The following is a 25,011-nucleotide window of genomic DNA, read 5'->3' on the forward strand; positions in this document are numbered from 1 at the left end:
GCACAGCCCCAGAAGCACTTACCACTGTGCCTGAGTTTCCTATGTCCTTGCATGTGAATACGAAGTCTGCTTCTATCCAGTCTACTGGGAGATTTGATGTCCTTGGAGACAACTCTGCTCCCCTTGGTGGTCCTAAAGCAATATGGCTGTCAGGGCATAGATGGGAACAGGTGCTAGTTCTCTGATGGCAGTGGAGAGAGAGTGAACACCTGTGAGGTCTGCAGGATGATGACCTGATCCTTGTCACTGTCACTCTTCTGGCTTGTGGTGTCTGACTTCGTCCAGTCTGTAGAGACATCTTGATGTACTCATGGCTGCTGCTTGTGGCTTGGTCACTTACCCTTAGTGTATGTTTCTCCCCCAGGAGTCCCCTTCACCCTGACACTGGGCTTCAGCTTATTTATCAGCCCTTGAAGCACACTCACTGGGTCCTATCCTGGACATGCGGGCTGTTTGCTGCAAAACACCAAGGGCGACTCCACAGACTCTCTACCTAGACACTGTTCCTGCTGTACCACCATCCAAAACATTGGGAAATGGCTCTGCTCTGGTCGTTTCCCCCATAAGCCCATGGAGGCAGTCCCTAACTCCATGCATAGTTCCCAAGCTCACCCGACAACCAGACCTACCCCTCTGGGAACTTCATGCCTGCTACTTCCTGGTTTGTGCTCGAAATAGAAAGCCAAGCCCCTGAGCATGACCTGCTTCCTCAGTCCCTAGTCTTCCTTTCTGTCTAGTACTGCCTCCTCTTCTCTGGCACTGAAGGCAGAGGAAGGAGGAATCAGCTAATAAGGAACCACAAATCAAGAGGTTTAAAACTCACCTATTCTGGTACACCTACACTCACAGCAGCATTATTCCCAGTAGCCAAGAGGCTACAGTGTCCAGTGATGCATGACTGGTCAACAAAGTATGTTCAGCCCTCCATACCAGTGCTTCCATATCCCAAAGTCCAGTCAACCTCAAATCAGGAAATGGTCCTTAGAAAAACTGCATGTGTACTAAACATATATGGACATTTTTGCTGTCATTGCTCCTTAAACAATATTGCACTACACCAATTACATGGCATTCCTTTTTCTTAGGTACCATAAGTTACTTAGAGGTTACTTAAACTAAGCATACAGGAAGCTGTACATTGGTCATCAGCAAATCCTACAGCCAGGAATCGAGGAGACTTGAGTATCTGTAGGTTGCAGCATCATGGAGATGGAGGATGCCTTGAACCAAGGGGCTGTTGTACTATTGTGTATCCATATAGAGAAATAGTAGTCAGACTCAAAAAGGAAAGAAATCTTTGTCATATATGATAGCATGGATGAACATTAATGACACTATACTAGATGAAATAAACACAAAAAATCAAATACTGTATGATTCTATTTATTGTAGCTGAAGTTTTCTCTAGTCCTGCCCAGCCCCACAGACCCCACAACCACTTATAAAATAATCACTCAGAAGCTCATATTTATTAAACTGCTCAGCCATTAGCTCAGGCCTACCACTAACTAGCTCTTACATTTAAACTCAGCCCATTTCTGTTCATCTATATGTCACCACGTGTTCTGTGGCTTTACCTGTTGCCTTTACATGCTGCTCCCTGGACAGCAGGCTGGCATCTCCTCCTCAGCCTTCCTGTTCCCACCAACTTATGATATTTCCGGAGTAGGCAAGCATCGAGACAGTAGAATTAAATTGCAGCAAAAAAAAAAAAAATTGAACAATGAATTAAAGTGTGCATTTGTACAAATGTAAATGCTGTGTGACAGACAGTGGAGTAATACTGTTGCTGGTTTGTTTTGCCATCAGGGAATGAAACCCAGGGTCCTGTGCATGCTAGGAAGGGCTTAAACTCATTTCACTCCTGACCCCTTTCTGCTTAAGAAATTTTTATGTGACTGCACATATGTAAGTATGTAAAATAAGTATGCAAACCAAACATTTGCTGAAAATGAATCATAAATTCATCTCAAAACAATTCTTTGGTAGCCATATAATTTTACAATTAAAGACAAAAAGCAAATTTGCATACAAATAAGCTGGGTGTGCTCATTTATTTTTACATTAAGTCTTAGCTGAAGAGGTGGTTTAGTGGAGAAAGACCTTTTCCAGCAAGCCTGAGGACCTGAGTACAGATCCCAAGAACCATGTAAAAGCTGCTCACAGTAACATGCATGTGTAATGGCATGTATAATGCTATCACTCTTGTAGCAAGATAGGCTGGGGAGTCTGGTAGAACAAGAGGCCCTGTCTAGAGGGGGAAAGTGAGAATTGACATTACAGATTGTCCTCTGACCTCCGTATGTGTGCTGTGGTATGCTCACAGAGATACTCACGCAAACACATAGATGTACACACATGCATGCATACAAATCACATTCATGTACACATACACATACACCCCAAGGCGAAAGAAAGCATGAATCGAGCCTTAATTGAATTTGACTCTGCAGGACGTAGAACATCAACATTTCTCGAAGTTGACCCGTATTTTGATTTTATATATTAATTATAATTACCAAGGCTAAGACCGACACTTCACATAAATATGTAGTGCAAAATGGCAGAAGTATGCTTAGGACCATTTCAGAAATTGTTGGAAATTCTGTCCTAATCCCAAGCTACAATTTATTGACCAGTGTTTTATGTGTATGAACGTTAATTCAGCAACTCAAACAGCAATTCTTAAAATATTCCTATACAGAGTTGCATCATATGGGATGGCAATGCTTCCCCCAAGAACCACAAACCCCAGTGCCAGCAGGAACTATTGGCCAGGGTGGAACAATAACCCCTTCCGAACAGTATAGACTATTGCCATCACCCTTGGCTACCTTCCAGAACTTGAAAGTGAGATCCTATTCCTGAAGCTATTACACACTATGGACACAGGTCTTGGAGAAATCCGGTTGGAACTGACCTGGTGGTCTCCTCCGTAAGGACTGGCTCTCATAGTATCAGAAGGTGCTGTGTAAGCTGCCAAGAGAGAAAAGCTGTAAGCCTGTGAACCACAACAATGACCAGCCGGGCACGATCACCCCAACAGGGCAACAGTGGCACTTCTATCCTGGGGTAACCAACAGTTGCCCAGTTGGACTTGAGGCTCTCTCAGTAGGAGGGAATTCATGCTTACCACTGTGAACCCAGCCAAATACCCATAGCTAGGGAGGCCGTAGGCCCCAGAGGAAAACCTACTCTGCCATTTTCCTAAACTAACGTAATTTCCAGCTGTGTTCTGCTTATCCTTCTACCCAGATAAGTGCAGCTCTCATCCCTCACCAAAGAAGCTTCTTTATGTAACCAATGGAGACTAGTACAGAGATCCACAACTACCACACCAATGACCTACACCTGAAAATCAGGGGAAATGGAGGACAAGGGGGAAGGAAGTTTGTAAGAGCCAGGGGACCAGGGCACATGCTGGAGACAGTCTTCTATGTATGACAGGGAGGCTGCATCCTTGACATCTCAATACTACGGTCACCCAAACGAGGCCGTGTGTTAACAACGCCAGGCGATATGCCGATGTGGATGGAGGAAACCTTACAAGGGCCAGTTCCTACATGAAGAGCTACTTCTAAGCAATCACTGGCTACTAAGAGACGGAGAATCTGCTTTCTCTAAGGACCAGCCCCTGATAGGTTATCCATTCCCAAGTGGACAGCTCTAAACACAGTTAGTACTATATACAAGAAGCACAGAAGTTATGTAAATATTATACTCATGTGTATGAAATTCTCAAAAACAAAACAAAATTTCTGAGACAGGGTTTCTCTGTGTAGCCCTGGCCGTCCTGGAACTAGCTGTGTAGACCAGGCTGGCCTTGAATTCACAGAGATCCACCTGCCTCTCTGCCTTCCAAGTGCTGAGATTAAAGCCATGTGCCACCACTACCCAGCTCAAAACTAAAAATTTTAAAGTTAAATTTAAAAATATAAAAAAATTGAAGTAAAAAGTATCCTCTTACAGTACAATCCAAGTATGCACTAATGTAGTGCTTACATGCTGAGGAAGGACTAGGAACAAATTAAGCCTTTGTTTCCACAATTAAACACCAGAGCAGCAACGTTTTCATGCACACAGTAGGGAGACTGGAATTCACAGCTCACAGGGGTCCCAAGCCTGAGCCACGCACGTTGTTTCAGGCAGTGTTTGCTGGTGTCACATGTTGTCGGCATGTGCACTCACACCGTGTGTGCTGAGTGTTTAGATCCACGGCTGCAAGGAACCATGGGATGCAGCAGAAGTGCACACTCGCAGGAGCACCTCGGGTTGGCGGTACGTCTGATTTGGGCTCCTTGCCACACTTTGCACGACCACTACGTCAAGTGATGTGATCTCACATGGGGTCACAATCCACAGTTTATGACACTGGATGTTAGACGGGCGCTCTGCTCCTGACCTGCACCTCCACCCTCATCTGTTCTCCACACGGCCTTCAGGAAATCTGCTCATCTATCTATCCATCTCTATCTATCTATCTATCTATCTATCTATCTATCTATCTATCTATCTATCTATCTATCTATCTATCTATCTATCCATCTATCCATCCATCCATCTATCTATCCATCTATCCATCTATCCATCTATCCATCTATCCATCTATCCATCTATCCATCCATCCATCCATCCATCCATCCATCCATCCATCCATCCATCCATCTATCCATCCATCCATCTATCTATCCATCCATCTATCTATCCATCCATCTATCCATCTATCCATCCATCCATCCATCCATCCATCCATCCATCCCTCTATCCCTCTATATCTATCTATCTATCTATCTATCTATCTATCTATCTATCTATCTATCTATCTATCTATCTATCTTTGTAGAGCACGGGGCCCCAAAAGGAAGAGAATATTTTCAGGAAGGAAAAATATGACTGGGACCAGTCACAGCCAGAATAAAGGGACTGTAGCCTAGGCAGGATTTTACAGAAGCTGAAAAGTAACAGACATGGGTTGCTTAAGGCTAGGGAGGTGTGCCGAGAAAGAGGTGAGTCCATGGCTGCGTGAACATCAGAGAGCATACTTAGACACACCTAAAAGGTCTCGTCAGTCACATGACATGGCCTCCTACCGCCATCCAGAGAATGGCTGTGTAAGACTTTCAGGTTAGCTGTGAACCTTTGAATTACTGCCACAAAATGCCTGAGGCAGCTAAGTTGGTAGAAGAAGGGGTTTTGTGAAGCTCACAGCCAGGTAACAGTGGTGCAGCCTTTAATCCCAGCACTCGGAAGGCAGAGCCAGGCGGATCTCTGTGAGTTCAAGGCCAGCCTGGTCGACAGAGCGAGATCCAGGACAGGCACCAAAACTACATGGAGAAACCCTGTCTCGAGATCCCCCTCCCCACAAAAAAAAAAAAAAAAAAAAAAAAAAAAAAAAAGAAAAGAAAAGAAAAGAAGCTCACAGATTTGGAAACTGAAAAGTCCAAAAATCACAGTGCCCTTGGTTTAGTGTGGTGCCCCTGTGCATGGCACACAGTGGAGGGCACAGGAAGGAATATCATCAGATAATCCAAGAAGAAAGAGCTGGGTGAAGCCAAACTCACACTTTTAGAGCAAGACTCCCAGAGAACTACCAAGAAGTCCTGTCAGAACTAGTTTCTGAGGGCATATGCCAGTGACCCATTAGGCCACCTCCTGAGAAGGGAGCTAGCAATCCTTACAGTCCCTGGGGAGACACTCAAACCACACCCAAGCTGTAGTCCATGGCATACTTTTTCACACTAAATTTTTGTAAGCAAAAATAATGATTAAAAGTACAATATCATAAATACAAAGGCTAGTAACGGGCTTATTGTTGTTATCAAGTCCTGTGCACTGCACATAAGTGATAATTAATTGTACATGCTGAGCTTTGGGTATGTATGAGTAGGGCATGCATGTGTGTGTGTGTGTGTGTGTGTGTGTGTGTGTGTGTGTGTGTGTGAAATGGCATGCATGTAGAGGTCAGAGGGCAGCTTTTGGGGCTGATCCTCTCATTCTATCTTTATGTGGGTTCTGGGAATCAAATCCAGATCGCCAAGCTCATGCCATCAGGTCTTTACCTGCTGAGCCATCTTTCTGGTTCTCCACTTTAATTTTGAGGCAGAATATGATGATTAATCTACACTGCCAACTTGATGAGATTTATAATCACCGGGGAAACAAACCTCTGGGTATATCCACAAGAGATTTTTCTACACTGGGCTAACTGAGGTGGGAGACCCACCCTAAATATGGGTAACACGACTCCATGGGCTGGAATCTCAGACTGAATAGGAAGGAACAAGGGAGCCTACCAAGCAGGGGACATTCATCACTCTCTGCTTCTTGCCCACTGGTACAGTGTGACCAGCTGCCTTAAGCTCCTGTCACCATGGTAGACTTCACTCTTGAACCGTGAGCCAAAACTAACCCTTCTTTTCTAAGGTTGTTTCTTTTCAAGTATTTTATCACAGTAGTAAGAAAAACATCTGCCACACCGGTCTCTCCCTGAACCTGGAGCTCACTGATTGGCTATCGTGGGTGGCCAGTGAGGCCCCAGTGAACTTCTTGTTCCAGCCTTCCCGGTGATGGCGTTGTAAGTATGTGTCGCCACACCTGACCTCTTCACACAGGTGCTGGGCATCCAAACCCAGTCTTCGCACACGCATGGCATACTCTTTACCACCTGAGTCATGTGCTACACAGTCATCAGTGTGTTGGTTTATGCTGCAAACATTGTGCCAAGTGATAGGACGACTATGACATCTCTAGGCCACAGGGAGTTTCAGCTGCATTGTACTCCTGCACCTGGGTCCTGTTCATACATAATGTCCACTGTTGACTAAAGTGATCTGATCTAGTACATAACTGTACAACCTGATATTCTGAAAGTACTGAGAGACTTCTAGTCATGGGATGAGATGGGGTGTAGACAAGCTTTGGGGACCATTAATGTGTCCTGAGAACCTTGGCAGTTGTCTGGGCTACACACTGGCCTTGGTGGAGATTCGTTGAACCTTATTCAACATTGGAGAGGTGGGTAGAAGTTTTAAAGAGTTCAGACATTTTTAATATTAGGAAGGCAATATAATATGGTGACTATTCTGTGTCTCCCAGACATTCCCAGTAGAGTCTGGCCTAGCACCCTGTAAACAAAACCATTAATATTCTTGTGATGAAATGTATGAATACTCACACCAAATGGGATAATAAGGACTATAAATAGCCTCATGTCCATTCAAGCCAGGTTTGGCTCCTAAGTATATACTCCTTGCCAAAAAATGAAAAAAAGAAAAAAAAAAAAAAGGAGAAAAAAAAACCACTCTGGTTTTCAGAGCTATTTGGACTTGGAACTGGTAGGACAGAGCCTGTTTGAGCTTTGTGCCATCTGAAGACTGTAAATGAACAGAGAGGCACACCGTGGCAAGGATCCAGCGTGCAGAGTTCCAATACGCCTAGCATTCTGGTTTGATGAAGCACAGATGATTGGCTCACACTTAGTGAACTGACTACGGGCAGAGCTTGAACCAAACTCAGGACTCCTCTCTTCAGCCAGGCCACTCCAGCGCGAGTTAGCAGTCACCTTCAGACACAGATACCTTACAGCAGAGTCTGAAGTTCATGACCCTCACTCATGTCCCCTTTCCAGTTCCCCAAGGATGGGAGCCCTTCCTTGGCCTTGGTGATGTCATCCTTACCCCTAGATCACTGTGTCCTACTGTGGGCCTGTGGAGAAACCTCTGCTGGAGGCCCTGTCTTTCAAAGATTCAAGTTCTTGGGTATGGATGATGCTCACTGAACCCCTGGGGGGTCATTGAATTCACTTGGTCATCACATGCAGACTGGTCAATAGAAAGATCTATAATAGAAGAATCACATGCAAACCAGAAAATAGCAGAGGAAATAAAAGATTTTGCTTTCCATTGTGGACTGGGAACTAAGGGTAAGGACAGGAAAAATGACCTCTGTTTTTGACAATGACTTTCTCTGCTCCCAAGGCTTGGTGATGCCCATCCCAGGTCTCTATTGAATGAGTGGGCTAGTAAGTGAACTTCGAAGGTCTACTATTTAGGGTCCTTTGTTATAACTAATGCCTTCCCCACTAAAATAAAGTGGGTGGCACTTGGATTTTCCCTAAGATAATTGAGAAGTCCAAGGGTAGACGCCTTCAGGCCTGGCTAAACCCAGCACGCCAGTCAGTACTAGGGGGTCTGTCCTTTTCCTCCTCTCATTGCTTTCCTTGTCATGTGGGGCCTCCACTAGTGGCTGGCAAGCTCACATCCTCCAGCCAAGCAAACCCCACAGAGAGAGGGACCTGAGTAGCCAGCCTCGGGACACTGAGGTGAGCTGTGTGCACCTTGGAGATGCTTCCTGAGCTGACTGTACAAAACGCAGCCCTTTGGAAGCTCTCCAGGGCCATGAGCGTGATGCTCCCTTCTGTTGTATGAGGGCAGCCTTGCCGTGGCTCCTGCGACTCTGAACACCTCAGAGTCAGACCCTGACCCCAGCGTCAAGGAAACAGTACATAGCCTGTGCTCACGGGCACAGCCTAGGATCACCTAAAAGGAGTTTCTGGCTTTATCAGGTTGGTCCGAGGGCATGTCTGTGTGGAATTGTCTTGCTTATTTTTAATTGACTATTATTATTATTATTATTATTATTATTATTATTATTATTATTATTTGGTTTTTTTTCGAGACAGGGTTTCTCTGTGTAGCTTTGCGTCTTTCCTGGAGCTCACTTGGTAGCCCAGGCTGGCGTCGAACTCACAGAGATCCGCCTGGCTCTGCCTCCCGAGTGCTGGGATTAAAGGCGTGCACCACCACGGCCCGACTATTGTTATTTTTAATTGACTTGCTTTTAATTGACTAAAAGGTCCCAGCCATCTGTGTGAGGAGCCACTTTCCTGGGCAAGATGGTCCTGGGCTGCCTAAGAAAGCTGGCAGCCAAGCCAGAAAGCAGCATCCCTCTGTGGTTTCTTTTTCGAGTTCTTGCTTAAGTTTCTGCTCTGACTTCTTTCAATGGTGCACTGTGTGACCTGGGAGTGGCAGCCGAAGGAGCCCTTTCCTTCCCCAAGTGACTCTAGGTCAGAGTGTTTTGTCACAGCGACAAAAGGAAACAAAACACCACCCTTCTTTTTATCCTTCCTTCATGAGAGACCCGCCACTTGAAGGAAGAGGCCATAGACTGAAGAGTGGTGAGAAGGGCATAGAGCTCCGGGAAGCCGCTGTGACCGGCAGACAGCATTCCCTCAGACTCCAGCGCAGTGGGTGTGGGAGTGTGTCCACCCCGTCCAGGTCACCTGCATCAGTACAATCTACCTGTTGTTGTCGCACTGCAAACCCGTGCAAGGGGCAGCCTGTGGCTCTCATTCCCATGCTCTTCTTCTTGGGGGCTAGAAGCCCTGCACTGTTCTGTGCACATAGGCTGGATATTGGTTGTCCCTAATATGCTTGCCTAGGAGGGTTTCATATTCTTCACATCTTCGAGCTCTCTCTTTCTCCCTCCCTCCCTCCCTCCCTCCCTCCCCTCCCTCCCCTCCCTCCCTCTTCTCTGGAGAGTAAACTCAGAGCCTCATGTAAGCTAGGCAAGGACTCTATGACTTACATTCCCAGCTCCTTTTTATTTTGAGGTAAAAAACCTTATTAAGCTGCTCTGTGGGACTTGAATTTTTTATCCCCCTGCCTCAGTCTTCAGAGTAGCTGGGATGGACAGGCTTGAGCTATCAGGCCCTGAATCTTTGAGACCGCAGTATAGTAACACTGCATTCAGTAAAGATGTAGCTGGGCATGGCAATGCATAGTTGTGACCCCAGCACTCAGAGACTAAGGCAGGAGGCTGGAGAGTTTGATGTCAGCCCAGGCTGGAGGATGGAGAGTTTGATGTCAGCCCAGGCTGTTTAGTATGGAAAGTCTCAAGAAACAGAAGAGGAGGGAAAAGGAAAAGGGGAGAGGGAGAGGTGAGCATGAGTGCTCTGAATATGTGGATTTGTGGATTTTAAATTTTAAATTACAAGGAGGATGGAAAATGAAGTCATTGAACCAAAAAAAAAAAAAAAAAAAAAAAAAAAGCAACTAGAACACTAGGGTGAGGGGTGCTAACCGGGGCTACCTTCAGTACCCAGTCACCAGGCTGATCTCCAATTCCTAGTGGCCTATATGAAAAAGGAAACAGAGCACTTGCAAATTCTTTTTGTCATAAACGTGGATAGAATACACCTACTTAGAAAGGTACACTTTTTCTTGGCATTAAACTCCATAAGAAATACTTGGTATACTCTGCGGCATTTCTGCATTATTCCTTCACAGTTTCAAGCATATATACAAAGTATTTTGATAATATTCTTCCATTAAGACTGTTTAATTCCCCACTGCTCTGCTCCCTCCCACCCAAGCCATTATTCTTCCTCACAAATCCCCTGGCATTCCTTCTTATTTCCCCCACACTGCATTTTATTAGCATTGCTTGCATGAGCAAGATGGGGGAACTGTTTACTTCAGTAAGAGCAACATACTAGTGGCTATACCTCTGAGGAATACGACCTCCCCTCCCCGCAGCAACCGTGAACTTGTCTGCGGCTCCTCAGGGAGGGCAGGATCTTATGCACACCCCTCTCAAGATGGAGTGTTGATGGCCCAGCCTCGACAATGCACAGCATTAAAAAAAATTTAGATATGTTTATTTCATGTGTATGAGTGTTTTGCTTGTATGGACGTGCACCGTATTCATGCCTGGTGCTTGTGGAGGTCAGAAGAGGGCACCAGATCTCCTGAGATTAGAGTTACAGATAGTTGTCAGCTGCCTTGTGGGTGCTAGGAATTGAGCCCAGGTCCTCTGGAAGACTAACAAGTACTCTAAACCACTGAGCCAACTCTCCAGCCCTCCACAGTATTTAATAGGACAAAATATTTATAGTAATATTCTTTCATTTTTGGTCACTACAGGGGACTTGAACCCAGGACTACCTGCATACTGGTCAAGCACTCTGCCACTGCCACTGAGCTAACTGCTAGCATCCCTAATGCTTTCAGGACCCACAACCCCATAATATTTCTTGTAACGCTTCCTCTTGCCCTCTCACAAGGCCAAAGAGGAAGTTTAAAATTTAATATTTCAGTCCCCGTTTTAGGTAATACCATGGGGGCCTAACAAAAAACATGAAAATAAAATAATCTCTCACTCTTTTGAAAAGTAAGTCCTCTTGACGATGATTTTTTAGCCATTTGGATATATAAACTTTTAGGGACGTAGACAAGATGGTTTTATATATACTGCTTGGTTTCATAATGTAATTAGATGCACTTAAAATCATAGGTTATATAAAGTACTTTGAAATACTGTTCTTTGCCAATTCACATTTTAAGAAAACAATTGTGTTCTAATGGGTGACAGTTCTGTGTCATCTGATACAATTCTCAGAGAATATAAACTTTGTTTCTAGTTCCTGGGAGATGTTCCATCTTGAATTCCTATTACATCAGGTCCAACCTTTTGACCTTGTGATACATGTTGTCACAAAGTTCATGCTCAAAACCATACAATCGAGTCCTTCACTCTCCCCCTCCTCCCCCGCAAAAAAAAAAAAAAATTACAAAAGAAGAGCTTATATTGCTTTCAGAAATTCTGCAATTTGGTCCTGAGCCACACTGATAGCTGTCCTCAGTACATGCAGCCCTGTGGGCCAAGGAGTGGACACACCTGCTAGAATGTCCCAACTGGAGCTTGCAGCCCAAACCCCAGATAAGCATTTCCATGGCATTCCTGAAGTCCCCTCATCTCACTCTACTTATCAGGGTGAATGCTTGTGATGGTCTCTTCTTTAAGACCTATTATGTAGCCTTTGAAAATGACCTTTAAATAGTATGGAGTTGCAAGGGGAGGTAGTTCCTTTGGGGATTGTGATTAAATCCCACTGACTCCTTTATTCTTTATTTAAGCAGGAGACTTGCTGAGTATCTCAAACCAGAATTGACGGAGGTCATTCCTTGCCAGTGTGTCCTCCCTGAGCAGTCCTTTGTGGTTCAGAATGCAGCCACTGAGAGAACACCTGTAATCGGAGGGTCTTCCCTGGCAGGATTATGCCAAGGCATTTGCAGCTGCTCTGATGGTATCTAGTGGCCGAGTATTCAATCTTGTGCCCAACTGGAGCAGTCCAGGGACTACTGCATGTCCCCAGAGGGGGATACTCTGCTGGGAGACAGAAAGTTAGGCTGTTCAACAGACAACAGACACAAATATTTTCCATTTTTAAAAATGATGGCCCCTCTAGTACAAGCCACAGTATAGGTGAACCCTGAAGACATTATGCTGAGTAAAATTTCATGGTCTCCATCACATGAACTCAGTTCTTGAGCCCTGGTTTCCCAATGGGTGGGATGATTTAGGCTTGATCAGAGATGGATATGGGGAATACCAGTGGCTAGGGAGATACTCCCAGGTCTCAGTGATCCTGCTTCATTCCGAACATCCTAGAGTAATTCTGCTTTGATTGCGCTACATAAATACATTCCAGATAAATTTTCTTTTGAAATAAAGAAATATTTTTGAATTTCAAAAGAAAGAAAATGGAGCAGGTGATTCCCAAGGCCTGCCTGCTCTGCAGTTCTCTGAGTTCAGAGCAATGAGGGGTGGGAGAATCAATGTCTTCATACTGGTGGCTAATGAGGGTCTGATGTGCCTGGTGATTTGGAGGTGACACTGCCCTGGAGCTGGGCTGAGTCACCATATGGCGACACAAACATATCAGTCCTACACAAAATCCTACCCAGCTGGAGCCCATCATTCTAGCAAAGTAGCCCAAACTTTCTGAGAAAAATAAGGAAGTAGGGGTTCTCAAATCTTAGACACTTATAAAGGAGGTGTTGTTGTTGGTGGTGGTCGTGGTGATGCTGTTTGGTTGTTTGTTTGAGGAGTGTGGTATTTACTTGAAACAGAGTCTCACTATGTTGCCCTGGCTGTCCTGGAACTTTCTATGTAGACTAAACTCACGGATATCTCCCTAGCTCTGCCTCCTGAGTGCTGGGAGTAAAGGTGCATGCTTCCATGCCCAGCTTCCACTAAGGGGCTTTTGAAAGATTTGGAGGCCCAGCCAAATCCCAGGATAAATAAATTGAAACCTGGAGGAGGAAACACTGACTTCTTTATTATTTAAGGAGGTGACTTCCTGAGTATCTCAAACCAGAATTGACTGAGGTCATTCCTTGCCAGTGTGTCCTCCCCCTTAGTCCTTTGTGGTTCAGAATTCAGCCACTGAGAGAACACCTGTAATCGGAGGGTCTTCCCTAGCAGGGAAATCAAACAGAAGTCATTTGTAAAAATCTTCACATGAGTATAATGCGCAGTCAAGTTTAAGCCAAATGCAAAACTATGATGATTGCTTTAAAAAAATTGAAATTGGCCGGGCGGTGGTGGTGCGCGCCTTTAATCCCAGCACTCGGGAGGCAGAGGCAGGTGGATCTTGTGAGTTCGAGGCCAGCCTAGTCTCCAAAGCAAGTTCCAGGAAAGGCACAAAGCTACACAGAGAAACCCTGTCTCGAAAAACCAAAAAAAAAAAAAAAAAAAAAAAGAAATTGAAATTGGGTCACCATGTAACACAGCGTTTCTGCTTCTTTATCTGTACCCCAAAAAGCTAGATTCAGGACTTCATAGGTACACTTACGTTCTCATGTTCATGCCAGCAATCCTCACAGAGGTCAAATATTTTCCATCCTTAAAAATGATGGCCCCTCTTGTACAAGCCACAGTATAGGTTAACCCTGAAGACATTATGCTGAGTAAAACTTCACAAAAGGATGCTGTGAGATTCCATGTGTATACGGTGTCTAGATCAGCCAATCCATGGGAATGGAGAGTAAACAATTGAAGGCCAGGGTGTAGGCAAGGGAGGATGGGGGAGTCATTGTTCATGGATATGAAGGCTCTGTTTGTAGAATGAAGAGGTTCAGAGATGGGTTGCACATCAACATGGAAACACTCACCACTTCTGAACTACACATGTAAAGAGGGTTAAATGACAATTTTAAAAACACTTTTTATTACATTCATTGGGATTGGGGCATACATGTCATGAAAACACATGTGGAGGCCAGAGGATAATTTATGAGAGTCAGTTCTTTCCTCTTCCCATGTAGAAAGAACTCAGGTCATCAGGCTTGGCGGTAACTGCCTTTACCCCCTTTGAACCATCTCATCAGGCCAAGACAGCAGTTTTATGTAATACATAGCATAAAAGGAATGTGTAACATCATGGGGTGATTTGCTCAATGTGTGACCTGTAGACCAGCAATCCTAGTCCCTCTGTGGAGCCTGTTGCAAACACAGACCCCAAGGTCCATCCCATGCCTGTGGTGTTTTCAACAAGGCTCCAGGTAGTCCCTGCGCAGACTTTGAAAGAAGCCTGCCTGTGCTGGACTATTAGAAGATGATGTTTGACTCTCAAGCATCTGCTTTTCTCTTCTGTCCTTCCTATCAGGAAGCTGCCGTTGGCTGAGCTTCAGGGAGACTGAGCTCATCACCCTGTGATGATCTCTCTCTAGGACAATGACATGATGGGGAGGGAGGTGGCCATGTTGTCTGATTCTAGGCCTTGAAACTAAGGGAAGGTGATGTCCCTTTAGGAACACTCAAGGAGAAATGGAGCCACCTTCCTTTGGGCAGAAGGGATCAGAGAAAATTCTGCCAGCACCTTGGAACCCAGAGGACAGAAAACCTGCTCCTGATGAGACTATTGAGACACCAATTGACAAAATCCCAAATCTCTGTCATCAGAAGCTTTTTTTGGTTATGTGAGATTGGGAGTGGATCTACTGTCTAAGAGTGTTTGAATCCATATTTTCTATTATTTATAGCCTGGGGTCTCTAACCTCATCACTATTGACATTTAGGGCCAAAGATTTCCTTTTTAAAAGCAATGCGTTTTTAAAATATGTACAAAGCAGTGTTTCATTATGACATTTTCACACATGTATATAACATACTTTGATCACATTCTCCCTGACACCTCCTCCCCCTCCTCCTGTTCCCTTCTTTTTCTCACATAGTCCCCCCTCTACTTTTTTTTCAATCTGACTCTGCACATGAGAGAATGCATGCAATATTTGTCTGCATCTGGGTTTTTTGTTTAACAGGATGATCCCCAGTTGTGTCTTTTTTCCCACAGCAAATGACGTAATGACTGAATAAAACCCCATTGTGTATACAGACAGCATTTTTTATGTATTCATCTGTTGGTGAGCATCTAAGCTGGTTCCGTATCCTGGCTGTTGTGAATAGCGCTAGAGTAAGCATGGGTGAGCAGGTGTCTCTGTGGCCTGCTGACTTAGATTCCCTCAGGTCTCTGTCCAGGAGTGGTAGATATATTTGGGTCATGTGGTAATTCTGTTTTTATTTTTGAGGAATTTCCAAACAACCACTTTCATAGTGATTGGGTTGATTACATTCCCAATCAAACCGTGTGTAGTGGCTTAGGACCAAACAATTATCATTATTAGAAATAACAGAACCATCTTATAGCATTTATTGTCCCCTGGTAATAATATAAAGGTCATTAAAGTAATACGGAGGAATGGCTTAGAACTGTTCTCCCAGTCCAAACAGCTGAGCTGCCTTTCCTACAGCAGCTCTAGTCCTCACAGCTTCTAGTAGATACTTTGTAGCAGAACTCTAGCCCTTTTAGCATGGTCCCACCTAGTTTTCTGTAGTTCCTTCAGACTCTTTTACATTATGTAATAGGAGAATCAAGTACTTGTCCAAACCAGTAACAACTCTCATCTACATCTTCAAGTAAAATGTGTGTGGTGGTCTGTAGAGTAACACCTGAACCTGGGCGCTCTCTCTCTCTCTCTCTCTCTCTCTCTCTCTCTCTCTCTCTCTCTCTCTCTCTCTCTCTCTCTCTAGCTCGCTCTCTCTTCCTCTCTCTCTCCTCCCCTAAAGGCCAGGTTCATGCTTACAAAGGGAAAGTACCCATATGAGAATTGACTGGGGTTCCCTAAAATCTCTGAAAGAACCCCCTAGCCACTGGAGTCTCCTCTTTCCAAACAGCTCCTCTTTCTTCCAGTACCCCTCAAAGCTGTACCCCCACCTCCCGAGTCTACCCCAGCCTGCCTTCCTCTCACCTACCATTGGTTCTTCATCTGTCTGTGCTTTCACGGCTATCCCAGATAATTCTAGATTGTGGGGACTGTCCTGAGCAAGTTTTCTAGTGTTTGTGGACTCGCCCATTAGATGCCAGTAGTGTCCCCCTACCCACTGGCCTCCCATTTTGACAATCAAGAATTACTCCTTTGCAGGTTCAAGTCCCACCAGAGTCGCCCAAAAAAAAAAAAAAAAAAAAAGAATTACTCCTGTGGGGGGCTGGAGCGATGGCTCAAGTGGTTAGAGCACTGACCGCTCTTCCAGAGGACCCAGGTTCAATTCCCAGCTCCCACATGGCAGCTCACAACTCTCTTTAATTCCAGCTCCAGACAATCTGACACCCATGGCAAAACACCAATGCACATTAAATAAATAAATAATTGATAAAATAAAATAAAACCTCTGCTTTACACTGGCATTTAAAACAAACAAACACACAAAAAAGAATTACTTCTGTGGAGCCAATTCACCTGAGCAAGATCCACTGAAGTCATCCTAAAGAACACCAAGACCTTTCACTGCCATCCCTGCTGTGGGCCTAGAGAGGAGACACGCTCCTGCCATCTCCTTAGAGGTGTTTGGAGGTATTTCAAGGCGCTGAGTGGGTTCAGCTGTGGGAAAAACAAACACAAGAAATTGTTCGGGTCTTTGATGGGGCTGGCACACTGATAACATTGTTGTAGTTTCCATTTGTTGTTAGGTATCGTGGGGGAGGTTTATCTTACCAGATGGCTAAGGTGGATAGTAGGTGGAATTTTCCCTCAGCAAAGTTAGCGTGGCCCGTGGGACTTCCAAGCTATTCCTCATTCAGAAATCCTGAGCCTGGCCTGCGCTGAAGCAGACCACTAATTCCAACCATTAGCTTGTAGATCCAAGGGTGCTGAGGAGTTCATCTGCTAATGCTGGCCCTAAGCAGTCTTTTGTATTAGGAAACAACACACAGATAAAAAGAGGTTGAAGCCCTCCGAGTCATGGTTAGGGTTCACGCGTCTACAGATCTGAGTAGCAGTGTGAGAGGACCCTCCACAGCCTCTCCTGTCTTCTCTCCTTCCTAGGGTCTACAGACACAGAGACCTCTAAAATTAGAGCCTTCCGGATCCATCTTTTCTCGTAGAGTTTGCTTTCAACTTTAAGGTGTTCCAAAACGAACCGGAGGACAAGGAGGCTTACAAGAGGAGAACTGCTTGGCACAAAGGTCAGGAGGGTGGAGACGGGAATGGAGAGGTTGGATGTATCTGATCACACGTTTATGTTGTCAAGAGTCTACCATGTGTCAGTCAAGGTACCCTAAGCACCAGGCTGCGGTGGGGAGAGAAGGCCATGAGGAGGCAACAGCAGCCCTTGGGTCCTCGTGATCTACTGAGGATTTCTGTGGTAGATGTTCTCTTGCCCTGTTCTGATGCTGGGTAATCATTTCTAGCAACATGGTAAACATCCCAGGTTTTGACCCAGCACCCCGGACCCAGGCAGCTCAAGAGCTTCGCCATCCTAGAGGAAGTACATGCACGTCAGGCCAGAACTTCTATTATAGGGCCTCGGGTATGACAATATGGACTACAGAAAGCATTTGTTAAGACTTTGTAGGGCAAAATAACTGTTTTCTTTTCGGAAGGGGGTCCTGCTTACAAAAGTCATGGTGGGCTCTAGTGCAACCAGCTTATCTCTGAGGAGAATTTAAGCTAAGACTTGAGCTGATGAACAAAGGCTGAGTCAAGAGAGCTATGTTGATCCAAACATGTCCAACCACTTTTAGACTTTTTGATAGTGTGTATGAGCCATTTAAAACGGGTTTTTCCCCCCTCAAATCACAAGCTGAAACAGAAATTGACATCGAGAAAAGGATTCTGCAATGAACAAGCCTCAAATGTGGGATCGGTTGAGAAGAGATGTTCATCCCAGCGCAGCAAGGAAGGTGGTGATCTTTGCTCCACTGGAAAACTGGCTGTGCTGAGACATAGACCTTGTGCTGACAGAGCCGTGATGGGAGGCAATGCATATTCCCCAAATTCCCTAGCTTTGAGGGTTTAACCCAGGGTGTTGTGAATGCCAGGCAAGGTGTTCTATCACGTGTGTTAATCTGACTATATTAGAAGGTGTCCAGAACTGGTGTCCGTGGGGTGTGTCCAGAGAAGACAGACATATAGGCAAGGACAGGGGTGGGGCTGACCTGAATACAGGTGATCCCATTCGATTGGCTGATGGCTGGGGTCGAATAAAGCTGGGTAGGAAGGAAGTCAGGGGCATAGGTAACTCTTCTCTTCTTGAGCGAGTGTAACAATATCTGACACAGTTTCAGAAACACTTCAGTCCATTGAGGCTGGAAAAGCATGATGGGAGCCGCTCTTGGTAGTGGGAGTGCCTGGCAAGGAATCCTCACATTGTAGCAGACTAAAAAGCTGAGAACACACGCCCGAAGCAGTGGAGGGTCTAACCTTCAAAGGCCCCCACCCTTTGTGACCTAGTTTCTTCAGCCAAAGCCCTTCCTCCTAAAGGCTCCACGGCCTTCAAAATAGTACCCCAAGCTGGGGACCATTCGTTCAAAATATGAGCTGGTGGGGGGACATTTCAAACTGTGACAGAGTCCAGAGCATGAGGAGTTGTTTTTTTGTTTGTTTGTTTGTTTGCTGGTGGGTGGTTTCGAATGTTTGCTTTAGCTTCTGGAGATCTCTCCCAGGGCCTCATGGCCACCAGGCAAGTGTCTTACCGCTGAGTGCCACTCCCAGCCTCTGTGTGGACATCTCACAGGAGGGGCTCAGGATAAGGGCTGTGACAGCAGTCTTGATAAAGAAGTGGGATTGCCTCGATTGTACCACATCCAACCTCAGCCTGGACTTTGGCTCTTTATGATGCCTTATCTGCCAACCATCACAGAGTTTGATAAAAGCTAAAACACAAGGCTGACAAAAAAAAAAAAAAAATCAGGTGGCTAAGAGAGAGGACAGGTTAGTTAGCCAACGAAAGCAGTTCGTTGTTACCTTATGACATTTTCTTTACATTTTTTTTACATGTATCATTAGTGTGGTGGTGGGTACATGTGCTATGGTAGGCGTAAGGAAGTCGGAAGACTACTTCATTTCTGTTACTGTGGCAAATCATGGACAAAAAGCAACCTGGGGAGGAAAAGATTTATTTCAGCTTACAATTCCAGGTTGCCATCATGAGGGGATGTCAAGGAAGGAACTCGGCAGCTAGTCATACCTCGCCCACATTCAAGAGCAGAGCAGAGAGAAAAGACGGCACTCATGCTACCTGCCTGCTCAGCTAGCTTCCTTCTGTTTTACACCGGTCAGCAGCCTTTGCCTAGGGAACAGAGCCACCCACAGTGGGCCAGGTCCTCCTACGTCAATGAACGATACATTCCCCTCTAGACATACATGCCCATGGGCTAGCCTAATCTAGGCAATCCCTCATCCAGACTCTCTTCCCAGGTGACTCCAAATTGTGGCAAGTTGGTCTTTAAAACTTAACCACTACACACTGGTTTAGAAGATTAAACTCAGGTCATCAGGCTGGTGGCCAGTGCCTTTACCCAGAGTCCTCTTACCAGCCCAACAATTGTTTCTGTGGGTGTGTTGGGTGAAAGAGATGGAAAGGGGCTTAGAGTTCTTAGCGTTTAGCTCGCCTTCACTTGTCATGGAGTTGCACTGATCTAACTCATCCACAGCCATCAGCACACTTCTCCTCCATCCAGGTAGGAAGGGAAGTGTAAAGGCCTCCAGCACAGGACAGCACACCTGGCATTTCAAAGTCCCCAGTAGATGTGGAATGATAGGCTCCAGCCTGCCATCTGTTGCCCTCCGTCCCTTAGACAGAGGGACCTCCCCAACGTCCACTGTAGTATGAGCAATCAGACGTCTAACCCTTTCTCCTCCCGTATCTGTTGCAGCAGATGGACCACATGTCTCCTAGGCTGAGAGCCTTCCTCTCTGAACCCATTGGGGAGAAGGATGTGGCCTGGGTGGACGGAGTCAGTCGGGAGCTTGCCATCAATTTGGTCACCAAAGGTTTCAACAAGGTACATTGTTTTTTCTTCCCTAACTCTTCTTTCTAAGCTGCCTTCCTCTAGCCAGATGGCAGCCCCTGCCATGTGCCTCAGTGAGTGGCCATCAGAGAAAAAAGCTGACTCTTGGCAGGATGCCACGGACTTCACGCCACCGACCTCATGTGCTTAGGAGTCTCCAAGGCTTGTAGATGATGGCAAATAGAATTGCTTCTGTTCAGAGCAGCCAAGGCTGACAGGGTCAGCTCAGTACTCAAACACCCAGGACTTGACAGAGCCAGGCCTGCTACAGAAACCTGGGACAGAGCTGTCAGGATGGATGATGTGGGTGCACTCTCCACTTCCAGGGCAGGGTCTTCTTGCCTGTCTCTGTCCGGGCACCAGCATGACAATGGCATGTTGAGAGCCAGCAGTCTGGGAGCTCCACCTAGGTGAGGAGGTAAGAGTTATTCTAAGATTCGTTCCTAGCCTGAGAATGGCCTCAGGGATAGCCATTGGGATTGAAATGAATTAGTCTACTTTCCATTGCTATAACAAAATACTTGACTCTGGGGACTTGATAAAGAAAGGATTTCTACTTAGCTCATAGTTTTGGAGGTTAAAAGTCTGATATTGGGTGACATTATGTGTTTGGCCTCTGGTGAGGACCCTCCCAGCCACATCACAGCATGGTATCATGGGTAGGAGCTGGTGTGAGGAGATGATAGGGTGAAATAGAAAGCCAGAGGGTGCAAAAGGACCATTCTGCTCTGTTTATTCCTTTGTTTTGGTGCTTTGGATTGAATTTAGGGACTTCCATTTGCTAAGCATGTCCTTTGCCATAAGCTATATCCCCAAGGCCCCATTCATGCCCCTTTTACACAAATTGCTCTCTTAAGAACTAATCAGGGTCCTATGAGAGCTATATTGTTCCCTTCCAAGGACAATGCCATTAATGATCAAGTTATCCTCCACTAATATAACAAAAACATTTAAAGGCCCAGAACTGTTGCATGTGTATATGTGACTGACATTATACTTGTTTTGTACCCAACTCTTAACATCTGGGCCCATGGTTTCTGACTGGCATGCTGCACTGTACCTGTTATTATGTGTTGTGAATCTCACCCCCCTTACTCAGCCAAGTGAATATCCACTTCGTGGTACTGTCAGAGTGAGCTACATGGCTGAGGGGACTTGATGCTTTCTTCTCTGATCAACGGGGAGGACCATTCCCAAGCAGCTAAATGAAGGAGGCCATTCTGACTAAGGGAGAATTTTTAAATTACATAGCTTTTTCTTTAAAGAGGTGATCATTCTTTTCCTTTTATTATTATTTTTTTTACATTAGTTATTTTTCTCCTGGTTGTGACCAAATACCTAACACAAAGGAAAGCTTGTTTTGTCTCATAGTTCAAAGTCATACAATCATTATGGTGGAGAAGGCATGATCTGCAATGTCACCAGGAAGCAGAGGAAGGAGAATGCCCATGCTCATCTGGCTTCCTCCTTTGCCCTCCATCCATAGGATGATGCAACTCATGTTCAGGGTGGATAGTCCTGCATTCAGTTCATTCTCTTTTAAAGCAACTTTACAGATAAGCTCAGAGGTGTGTCTCCTAGGGGATTCCAAATCCAGACATGTTGACAATGAAGATTAAGCAACACATTCCTCTACTGTGTATAGTACACACAGTATGAAGTGTAGGGCCCAGTATATTTTTTACATAGATAGATATACCCATGTACCTACCACCTAGGTCCAGGGACTGGATACCTCCCAACTTCCTTCCAGATGGCTTCCTATACCTCCTCCCAAGCAGAGTGAATCCCATCCCCAAAGGTGCCCATTGTTCTCTTGTCTACCATGTTTCCATAACTGGGTTGTTCCTTTATGCTCAGCATTTAAAAAATATTCTTATCGATGTATAATTGTGTGCAATGATTTTATCCCTTTTAAATCACGTAGTTCTATGGCTTTTGTCTGTTTATTCTTTTGAGATAGGGTTTGGGGATTCAGGCTGGCTTGCTCATCATTGTGTAGCCGAGGCTAGCTTCAAACTTGCGCTTCTTCTACCTGATTTTCCTGTATGTTACAGACAGATGCCACTACACACAGCAGTTCTGTGACTTTCTACAAATGCATGGTCAGGTAGCCATTACCCAAGACAAAGGGCAGCCCCAACTCTCCCTGTGAAACAACATCCTCTTTCCCTGCCAACTTTTGCTTTGTTTTGTGGTATAGTCTTGCCTTCTCCTGCTGAACTCTGCTCTAAGTAAGGACTATAGGTAGAGAGACAGATGTGGTAGAGATAACGGAATGAGTGAATAAATAGACATGTTTCAGGTTCCTGACTCTGGCATAGGACTTTAGGGAGTTCCTATGGGCGTCTTAGTACATGGACAAGAACTCTCTTTATGCTCATGGCCAGCACGGTGTCCAGCATTCCCCTCAGGGCCCTGAGCATTCCCAGAGCTACTGACTCCTGACACTGATGGGGGCTGGTAATTGTCCTTTGATTTGAGTTTCTTGACCTTTAAAGGTCAGTGCAAATGGAGGCATGACCAGTGTGACCCAGTGGTAGTGCTTGCCCAGCACCTGAGAGGATCTGGGGTCCTCATCCAATACCACATTAAGATATAACACAACACAAAGTAATAAAGTCCAGTAAAATAAAAATGCAGTGCAGAGGCTTTGAGAGTTGGCTCTGTGAGATCCCCAGTGGGAATGAGAATGGCCACAGGTTGTACTGTCATAAACAACACAAGATTCATGCACTTATATCCAGCAGGAAGGGACTTAGATTAAGATTTGGCAGTTATAAAAAAAAAAAAAGATTTGATAGTCATATTCCACATCAGCACCTGGGACCCATCAGACCCTGACTGAGCCCATAAGAGTACCCAGGAGGATGCTCAGGTGTGTCACCTACAAGGTGAACAAATGCATCAGGATGCTGATGGATCTGTGGGCACGGCCAGAATGACAGATCTGAGATAAGAAGGTTCCATAAGGCAGGGATCTCGGGACTAGTCAATGAAAATGCAGCCCAAGGGGTACTCATTTTCTGCCCATGGGGGACCTACAGGGAGGAGGTCTTTCAGGGCCTCATCCCAACCTCTGTCTTTACCAGCCTCTGTTGAAGTGCGGCCATCATTTTCTTCCTCTTCTCTCCCCAGGCTGAGTTCTCATCTTTGCCCTGAACAAATATTGCCTCAGGGGTCACACTTGTTTGCAAAACATTCTTGGCATTTTCCCAGGGGCAGTGGCTCTCCCAGCTCCTTTTGTGCCTGTGCTAAATGGCTAGCGGGATGCAGCTCCATGGGCTGCCCTCACACCTGCTTGCCTGGGCTCTTCACTAGGGCACCAGCTCTCTCCAGAGCCACCAGGCTGCTGAATGCACAGGGAACAAGAAATCATTAATTAGCCAGCAAGGATGCCCCCACACATCTATCGCCTCTCTAGGGGTGTGGCCTGAATTGAGCAGACATCTTCCCTAACACTCACCAGACCTTCTAGCACCTTCTCCCCTGCCCCTGTGCTGAGCTCCCTTCGCTTCAGCAGATGGCTGGCATGAAGAAACAGGACGTGTGTCTCCTCCTCTACCCCCAGAGCCTTGACTACAGCAGGCAGACTACTGGTCTACCCCTCATGGTTAAACCATGATCTTTAAAACTATTGATTATTCACAGGGTACAGGAGTGTATGCCTGTAGGCTCAGTGACCCGGGAGATTGAGACAAGAGAGTTATTTCAGCCTATAAATTCCAGACCAGCCTGGACAACACAGCGAAGCCCGGCTTCAAAAAGAAAACATGGGCCGGGGAGATGGCTGAAGGGGTAAATTATTTGCCATGCCTGAGCAAGATCCCCTGAACTCATGCAAAGCGTGATGTGGTAGCATATGTCTGTAGTATATGCACACAGCAAGTTTGGAGGCAGAAACAGGAGGCTTCTGTCTCACATAGTGGCAAACAAGACTGTCTCAAACTGGAAGGCAATGATTGACACCTGAGGTTGCCCTTTGACCTCTACATATGTGTGCTGCTGTAGCACATAAGTGCCCATGCACACGCCCTCTACACTTGCTTGCTCTCTCTTCCTCCTTTCTCTCACACACAAGATATTTTTTAAAGAAGAAAACATTAACTATTGACTCACCTGAACCTCTTCAGGGGCTCAGAGGCCAAAACATGTGACAGGTCTGGCTAGTTACTCAGCACTTGCGGATCACTGGGGCAATCAACTCTTGCCTGAGGACCTAAATGCAAAATGGTAGCCACTGGCCCTATGTCTGCTAAGCCCTTGTCTGCATGGAGATGGGCTAAAAACATCAAACATGCTCTTTGATGCTAAAGCCTTCCCCTAAAAAAGAATGTGAAACATCTCATAACTTTTTTTATCGATTACATACTGAAATAATATTTTGAAAATATGGAAGAAAAAAAAGTCTATCGTCGGAATGGATTTCGTCTTTTTCCTTCCCCCTTATTCCTTCTGTGGCCTCTAGAAGATTAAAATTACTTATGTGGCTGGCTCATTTACTATTTCTCCTGGACAGCAGTGGTCAAGATTTAACAGTGGCAGGAGAGCTGCTGGATGGAAAGGGATAATGTAAGCGGAAAAATCCATCATGCACATGGTGTCAGACCTGCCACAGCCAGGCTGGAGCTCTGTCTCCCTACCCACTGCCACACACACATAAAGTCAGACTGCGAGCATGAGCATCTGTGGACCCACCCTCTTCCAACCCGGGGTCCTTGAAGGGGGACCCCGGGGGCCAGTCTCATCCCAAAGACCCTCTGTTGTAATGTGAAGAGAGGCCGGAAGGCTGAGCTCAGGACCAGGAGGCCCCGGGACTGCCAGTTGCTGCCTTCCTCATGTCCCCAGGTTTTAAGGCTGAACTGCTGAGGAACCCAGTT

General features: G+C 45.6%; 1 protein-coding gene across 7 annotated transcripts in view; it reads left to right on the top strand.

Moving 5' to 3' along the window:
• Banf2 (BANF family member 2) overlaps positions 1–25,011 on the top strand; it is a 41,199-nt gene that overhangs the window by 11,716 nt on the left and 4,472 nt on the right. The window contains exons 2-4 of one of the 7 annotated variants that reach the window (XM_042276371.2): positions 17,166–17,305; positions 17,932–18,022; positions 19,997–20,125. In XM_042276371.2, the coding sequence (XP_042132305.1) occupies positions 17,960–18,022; positions 19,997–20,125 (192 nt within the window). In that variant the 5' untranslated portion in view covers positions 17,166–17,305; positions 17,932–17,959. Of the gene's footprint in view, positions 1–17,164; positions 17,306–17,922; positions 18,023–19,996; positions 20,126–25,011 lie in introns of those variants that run through there. The other 6 variants (XM_042276373.2, XM_076570767.1, XM_042276372.2 and 3 more) reach the window with 6 other exon arrangements.

The sequence above is a fragment of the Peromyscus maniculatus genome, chromosome 4 (assembly GCF_049852395.1).
Source record: "Peromyscus maniculatus bairdii isolate BWxNUB_F1_BW_parent chromosome 4, HU_Pman_BW_mat_3.1, whole genome shotgun sequence".
NCBI lineage: Eukaryota > Metazoa > Chordata > Mammalia > Rodentia > Cricetidae > Peromyscus > Peromyscus maniculatus.